This window comes from Erpetoichthys calabaricus, chromosome 8 (assembly GCF_900747795.2).
Source record: "Erpetoichthys calabaricus chromosome 8, fErpCal1.3, whole genome shotgun sequence".
NCBI lineage: Eukaryota > Metazoa > Chordata > Cladistia > Polypteriformes > Polypteridae > Erpetoichthys > Erpetoichthys calabaricus.
In genome coordinates, this window is record NC_041401.2 from 127,261,739 (window position 1) to 127,270,446 (window position 8,708).

Sequence of the window (8,708 nt, forward strand, 5' to 3'; positions counted from 1 at the left end):
ATGGCTTTTGGAGGTAAGTCCATCTCTCTGTGTAGGATGACAGCTTTCCTCTATTTTGAAGCTATGTTCTTTGGTTTGGAGAAATTGCTTGCCCTATAGAAAGTTCCTGTAAATGGAAAGAGAATTAACATTTTAGGTATAAGAAGATCATTTAAAGATGGAGTTCATTTATAAGCCATATCTTAAAAAAAATCAAACATAGTTAATCAGTTATCTCTATTGTAAGTATTTACATTGATGTAATCATTTCTGTAATAGAGGATATTGATGTACTTTTGCTAAAACAAAATAAAAATATATACCAGTAAACATCACTGCCTGGTGTGATCAAGTTTATAAGTCCATGTGCAAGAGAAGTTGTGCCTTTTATGTGATTTTATCATGGAGACAGCTCATGATACTGCCCAGTATCCAGGAGATGTATGTCGATACTTTACTACAACTGCCAGCAAGCTCCTACCCAGACATGGTGTAAAGCCTCAGCTGCCACTTAGAGCATTCCTGGATGTCCCCACTTAGTTGTGGCTTCTAGACTGGCCTCAATACAGGTACAGAGATGGGGCCCCAACAGGGTGCATACATCAAGAAGGTAAGTGTGAGGCCATCCCTGTGAACACCTCTCCAAGTCCTATGCTGATACTGGGAATGTCGGAGACCTCCATCCCCTCACCCCCTGACTTAACAACAACAGCATTTATTTATATAGCACATTTTCATACAAATGGTGTAGCTCAAAGTGTTTCCCATACCCATTCATAAGCTAGATCTCAAAAATTTCCTTTGTGTAGCCTGCCTGCATACAGTACGTACTAAAAGATTTTTCTCTGCTCATCTCAGTCATGGAAAAAAAAATACTCTGTGTCAGTACTTAAACCACAGTTCCATAACATGTTAGACAATTTAGATATTGTAAATCTAAATCAAATGTAAAAGGGTGTGTACATGACAAGGCAGACTTTGGGGTTCTGGAAGGAGTGTGTAAATGATTAAATGCAACGTAAAAGGGAACAAGAAACTCCGTCATACAGTGAACAAACACTTCAGGGTCCAGTTTAAAAAGAAAAGGTGAGACAACAAGGTGGCACAATTGGTGTTTTTGCTGTGTTCTTACTTCTTATGCCTTTTATTTGTGCAATGGGAATGTGGTCTCAAAACAGAAGAGACAAGTGGCATTATTACAGCCACATCCCAGAGTTGGACCTTCTCCATCATTTTGTTTTAGTGGCACAGTTTTGGATGTTTGCTTGGATCGATGTTTGTGTTTTGTTACAGTACCTGGGAAAGGGTAGGTAGCTAGAAGACTTGCTGGTTAGATTTACTCTTTACGGAAGATCTATGCGTCAACCATTTTGAGGCCTGACACGAGCCCAGATAAATGGAGAGGGTTGCCACCATGAATGGCATCCGGCAGCTGAAACGTTTAAAACATCAAACCCACATATAGAGGGAAAACATGGAGATAAAAGAGAAGAATAAGAAGGAAGATCTATGGGCCACAGCGGGTTTGCTTTCTAGGTATGTTTTTCTTACTTACCATAAAAACTGGCATGGACTGCATGTTTTTATACTTGCCTAAATCTCTCTTTATTGTATATTTTTCCACTTGATGGTGTCTTACAATGTTGTGAATTATGTAACTGACAAACTACAGGAAATATCTGAATAAAAAAGGACACAAGTTATATTAAAAGCATATGAAGGTGTTGTTAACCAAATAATGAAATAATTATTATTCTGTCATATTTAAGGGTGTGTAAAGACCTGGTTGCGCATTATGATGGCTACCATGCCTCAAAGAGTCCATCATCTACCGGAGTGGTGTTGATCTGGAAGCCATACAGTATGACATCTTAACCATCATTTGCCAGCACATGTAAATCCAAGATAGGAGCGGACAAACAGTTCATGAAGAACTTCACATAAAGTTTATTTCAATTTCACAAATAAGTTGGTTAAAATAACTACTGTAGTAGGTGGTTTGGCTAGATTAACCAACCTTAACCTTGTTCTCACTAAAAGGATTAATGCATATATGGAACACGCAAAAATACATCTACAGGTCCAATGTTTGTTTCCTACAGTGCAGGTTTCTGGGTGCTCTATTGTATCAATAAACAGAAAACAATATTGTTTGCCCTGATGGCAGTGAACAGTGCCATCTTCAAGAGGACATCTATTTTCAATGAAGACCATATCACCAGAGTAAACTATATACCAGGGGTAGGCAACGTCAGTCCTGGAGTGCCACAGTATGTGCAGGTTTTTGTTCCAACCCAGTTCCTTAACGAGAACTCAATTATTGCTGATGAAGCACATATTGCTTAAGTGACATTTTAATGCTTCATTTTAGTGGTCTCGCTTGTTAAGGTTCTCCAACCTTAATTGCTTATTTCAATCTTAAACTGCTGCATTCAGTGTTTTAATTGCTCCTTATTAGCAATAAGATGTAAAACAGGGGTAGGCAATGTCGGTCCTGGTGAGCCGCAGTGGCTACAGGTTTTCATTCAACCCAATTGCTTAATTAGAAATCTCAGACCTTATTTAATTTTATGGCTTGTTAGTCTGTGCAATGTAAGGCTTTTATATCGTAGATTTTTTTCCTTTCCAAGGATATCATCCAAATGATTTGAAGCCTAAAACAGATCATTTTCAGTCTGTCACATTTTTCTATTAAGTGTTTTATTAAATCAAACTGTGCATGATGAACACACACAGATGTAATTGGAAAAAAGCTAGCTGGAGAACTGCTGGCTGCTTTGTCTTTTACATCTTATTGCTAATAAGGAACAATTAAAACACTGAATGCAGCAGTTTAAGATTGAAATAAGCAATTAAGGTTGGAGAACCTTAACAAGCGAGACCACTAAAATGAAGCATTAAAATGTGACTTAAGCAATATGTGCTTCATCAGCAATAATTGAGTTCTCGTTAAGGAACTGGGTTGGAACAAAAACCTGCACATACTGTGGCACTCCAGGACCGACGTTGCCTACCCCTGCTATATACCATACCCATCCAAGTGACCAGACCATAACTGAATTGACCACTTATGGGAGATTCTGGAACAACCTGTTTGACAACATTTTTCACCACTTTCATTAGAATACAAACTGGTAGAATACGTCATGGAACAATGGCAACACAAACATTTAATACAGTTCCAGGGAGACGTGAAGTCTATGTCAAGGTTTTTTGAAGCTGGTGGTACAATACACTATTAGGAGATCTTAATTATATATTTCATTTGTTTAGTATGGATATTATGATGGAGTCTACCACCCAAACCTGGAATACATTTTTAAAAGGATTTTTCTCCATCCTTTATTACACATGATTAATCCAGTGCAAGATCTTTCCTGGGAGCATCAGATACAAGGCAAAAAAAAAAAAAAGTACAGAAGAGTCTCTGAAAACACATTTTTGTTCACTCAATTGTCTGTTACCTAAAGTTTAATTTTAGTGGAGGACCTGAAAATATTAATTGTTGGAAATTTGTAATAGAAAAAAATCAGGATGGCAAAATATATTATCACTACATTGTATGATGATAACTAGTGCACTGTTTTCTATTCTCTATCCTCTTAGCAGAGAGGCCTGAATGGTCAATATAATCAACTGGCCATAATCTATAGTTCAACCATTAATTAATGGACTGATATTGTTGGGTTCTGTTTATATTAATTTGTTTTGGACTACTGATTTTCTGTCTGCCTAAACAAATTTGTGTCTATATATGTACTCCTTATGTATTTATTAATTTGCAAAATTTAAACTTGCATTTTACCTGAGAATGAGTCACAGCACTCTACAAAAATAAACTGGATTGAATTGAATTAAATTGAAACTATTAAACTCTCAATTTTTTTTTTCCAGTTTTTTTTTTTTTTAAACATGAGTAGTATTTACTGGCCAATATAATCAAAAGAAAATTCTGGTCAGACTTTACATCCAGCTTGTATTAATACAAACCTACTGTAATGTGTTAAATTTGTGTGATTTATGTTGCTAAAGGCAGTTAATCATTTTATGCCTAACATGTTTGAATTTAAGGAATGCAGGATTTATTACTGCAGGTCAAATTAAGTACTAAACAGGCTGAATACATTCAAGGATGGCTCGACTTTGATGCAGACCTGGCATTCTTATTCAGCGTTATTCTTTTTCTAGCTGGTGCATATTGTTGGAGCAGTTCCACATTCTGATTTTCAAAATGCACAAGTGCTCATCATTCCAGCTGGTGCAGCCTCTCACCTTACTTCTTTGATGAAAGGATCTGAAATTCAATGCATCAAAAAGAGCCATACGTGTATTGTTTCCTTTAATGTAGTAAATGTTTGTATTGTCTTCTAGCATAGAAAAATAAATGAAAGAAACCTTGCTCTCATTTTCTGTCAAGCACAGGTTAAAGCTTTTTGCGGTGTTATTTTTATAGTCTGTTGGTTTCCACCGAAAGAAGAAAAAGAAAAATATGCCCAGCAATTTTCTAAACTGGCTTAGCTCATGAAAGGAGCACAAGGAGATGGATCCTATCCTAGAAGCTCCGGCTCAAGGCAGAAAACTGTCATGGATGATGTGCCAGTTAATCAATGGACATACTCATGAAAACTTAGCACATTTATTTTTTTAACTCAGTCATTCCATCATTGGATGAACAGAATACACAGCCTGATCTCACCTGTTAACATTAAAAAAAGCCAGCCTTAGGTTAGGTGCCAGTGTATCTCAGGACATATGGCAACTTTAAAATCACTGGTTTCCTTAACTTGCATATACACTCACTGGCCATTTTATTAGGTACACCTGTTCAACTGCCTATTAACACAAATATTTAATCAGCCAAATCACATGGCAGCAACTTAATGCATTTGGGAATGTAGACATTGTCAAGATGACCTGCTGAAGTTCAAACCAAGCATCAGAATGGGGGAGAAAGGTGATTTAAGAGACTTTAAATATGACATGGTTATTGATGCCAGACGTGCTGGTCTGAGTATTTCAGAAACTGCTGATCTACTGGGATTTGCACAACCATCTCTAGGGTTTACAGAGAATGGTCAGAATAAGGGAAAATAACCAGTCTTGGTGAACATGCCTTGTTGATGCTAGAGGTCAGAGGATAATGGCCAGCCTAGCCATTCTCCTCTGACCTTTGGCATCAACAAGGCATTTTTGCCCAGAGAACTACAGCTCACTGGGTATTTTCCCTTTTTCAAACCATTCTCTGTAAACCCTAGAGATGGTTGTGTGTGAAAATCCCAGTAGATCAGCAGTTTCTAAAATACACAGACCAGCCTGTCCAGCACCAACAACCATGCCACATTCAAAGCCACTTAAATCTCTTTTCCTCCCCGTTCTGATGCTCAGTTTGAACTTCAGGTTGTCTTGACAATCAAAGTCTACAGGCCTAAATGCTTTGAGTTGCTGCCATGCGATTGGCTGCTTAGATATTTGTGTTAATATGCAATTGAACAGGTGTACCTAATAAAGAGTGCAGTGAGTATATATCTGTTATGCCCAGTTAGTATTGTGGGGCCTGAAACCAATTATGGCAGCTATCAGTGCAAGTAAGGAACCAATCCTGAAAGAGGTGCCAGTCTATTGTTAAGCACATTCACTCACATAATTACAATATGCCGATTTGTAGTTCTTAATTAAAATGATGTGCATCTCTGAATGTGGGAGTAAAACCTCAGGAGAACAAGTACAATGGAGAAAGACAGTGACCAGCACTAGGATTCAATCCAAGTCTTTCCTGGAGCTGGAATACAGAAGTGCTAATCATTGTGCAGTCCCAATTTCAAAAATAATACAGTTAAAATAAAACAAAAAATTACATGTAACAAAACTATAATGTAAGTTTCATGTGTACAGCCAATTTCAAAGACAAGATGGCAGTAGAAAAGACCCCCAAAAACTGCAAGGCAATATGGCATATTGAATGCAGGATGAAGTCTATAATAATGTCACTCACCCCATCTCCTGTGTGACTTTGTCTGTTAATTTGGAGAAATCATCTGCCACTGTATGAAGTGGTACCCAGAAGATTTAGGAGAAGATATAAAGTCTAAGGTAGTAGTTCCTCATCTCATCTCCTAGCATCTCATTTTCTTATCTGCTTTTCTTGGTGAGTGTTGGTGTGGCAGCAGGCCAAGCAGGTCAGTCCAGACCTCTTTGTCCCCAGCTACACATTTTAGCTCTTCCTGAGACATCACCTTGATGTGGTGGCAGAGCTTGTACACCTCAGTGATGCTCAGAGCTAGGTTGTCTGGAGCTTTTTGCTCCTGGTTGGGTCTCCCTTGGTGAATAAGTATGTGCTGAAAGGTACAAATTAAACATCAGTTCACCCTGCCCAGGATAGGGTTACCATAACCCACTTCTAGAACCAGGCCTGGAATTGGTGATCACCAGCATGTGCCTGGTGGTCGAGAACCCATATAATCTGGCTGGGTTCTGGCCAAAATTGCAAAGTGGAGCTGTCTTGTGGGCATACCACCTGCAAGATGAAGGGTGAGGGTTGGGTGCGATGGCAGTCTAGTGGTGGGCACAGTTGGGAAAGATCTAGATTTAATGAATAGTACTTAGCACTGAAGCTTCACAGTTCCTGAATCCTTTGTTCAGATTCTGTCCAGGTCACTGTCTTAGTGGAGTTTTACAAATTGCCCCTCTCTCTCTCTAAGCAAGCTGTTTTCCCACATATATAAAGGCATGTGTCCTTAATTATTTATCAATTATGAACTGGCTATGTGTGAGTGTGTGCATGAGCTGTGCCAGAGATGAACTGGTATCCTGTCCAGGGGCCAGTTTCTATCTTACACACTCCAGCCACATTATACTTAACCAGACTAAGCAGTGACAATGGGCGGTTTAATATACATTTATAAGCAGTAGACAAGCACACCTAATTCACAAAGGAGCATTAATGCCTTCATTTTAAAGTGCAAGCATTGTGCTGATCTTCACAAATGTTTACCTTCAATGCTTTTGGAAATTAGTTTGATTCTGGGAGCACCTTCAATTATTTATTATGTTCATTTTAATGATGTTAATGTAAGTTTTCTTAGAAACAGAAAACTAAACACTAGAATTATAAAACACAAGTCAGTTATTATTTTGTGTGTTTTAACTCCACAAGGCTCACGTTAGAACAACTACTGGAGAAAATTCAAGCTAACTCCAGTAAATGTTAGTAAATTGTGGAATCGTTTATGTACCACTCAATTTCTACAAAGCGGTGCCGTAGGCCACTTCATGCTTTTCTGTGTCTGTATAAAACAGCAGACGTTCGCACTGAAACAGAAGTCAGGCCTCATCTGCACCATGGACTCTCTTGTCACCAAATTTCAAAGGCCTGTATTTCAACACTGTTATTAACACAGGTGGCTGAGAGCCTCAATTATATTCCCTCAAAGAAATGGTCAGATTTGGAGCAGAAACAGAGCATCTATCTGCAGCCAACTAAGAGTTCTGAATTAAATGAACCAAAATTAGATGAAGTGTCTAGAGAGAAGACAATTTCTATCTTTATTCTCTTCAGGAATTCAGATCGGTCATAAAACTAAGCAAAATCAAGAGAAACGTTGAGTTGTGGTGTTCACAGTACTCTGCCAGCATCTGTTTGCTGTGCCTCTAATCTGCACCAAACAAATTAATCTATTTACAAAACTATGTAACAGGGCTCCCCATCAAAGAAGGTTCTTGTGCACAGCAGCAAATTAGTGTTAAATAAAAAAGTAAGTATAAATGTGGGTCAACTCTTTAATGGTTAAACTCTTTAAAAAAAATGGTTCTTTAATGGCACTTTATTGGGTTGTTTGGTTCCTCACAGAACCATCGCTTGACAAAGAGCTAGTACTTGGGAGACTAACCAGGAAAAGCTTGAGTTGCTACTTGAAGAGGTGTTGGCGAGGCCAGCAGGGGGCACTTACGCTGTGATCTGAATGTGGAACTCAATGTCCCAGTGCAGTGACAAGGACACTGTGCTGTAAAAATGGCACCGTCCTTCGGATGAGACATAAAACCAAGGTCCTGACTCTCTGTGGTCATTAAAGAACCCTGGCCATTCTTTGGAAAGAGTAAGGTGTATCCCAATGTCCAGGCCTAATTATCCCCTGTCTCTAATTGGCTAACTATTTCCTACACCACCTAAGTGCTAATGTGTGGTGAGCATACTGGCACAAAATGGCTGCTTTTGCATCATCCAGGTGGATACAGCACGTTAGTGGTGGTTGAAGTGGCTGCCCACTCACTATGTAAAGTGCTCTGAGTAGTGAGAAAAGCACTATATAAGTGTAAATAATTTATTATTAAAATGTTTCTAATATGAGAACAAAAGACAAATCTTTAATGTTTAGGCAACCTAGCTGGGATCAAGAATGCATGAATTTAGTCAAGTCAAGTTGGGGAGCATGCACTGGTACAGTGCGTTGCCGCACCCACTACACGACGAAACAACTCAGGATCCCGGTTTGTAACCCCTCAGGCAACAACAACAACAACAACATTTATTTATATAGCATATTTTCATACAAAAAGTAGCTCAAAGTGCTTTACATAATGAAGAAAAGAAAAATAAAAGACAAAATAAGAAATTAAAATAAGGCAACATTAGTTAACATAGAAAAGGAGTAAGGTCTGATGGCCAGGGTGGACAGAAAAAACAAACAAAAAAAAAACTCCAGAAAGCTGGAGAAAAAAATAAAATCTGTAGG

General features: G+C 38.4%; 1 protein-coding gene across 1 annotated transcript in view; it reads left to right on the forward strand.

Moving 5' to 3' along the window:
• LOC127529016 (adenylate cyclase type 2) overlaps positions 1–8,708 on the forward strand; it is a 58,282-nt gene continuing 49,574 nt past the window's right edge. Inside the window, exon 1 of the mRNA XM_051931256.1 lies at positions 1–13. Within this exon, the coding sequence (XP_051787216.1) occupies positions 1–13 (13 nt within the window). The remainder of the gene's footprint in view (positions 14–8,708) is intronic.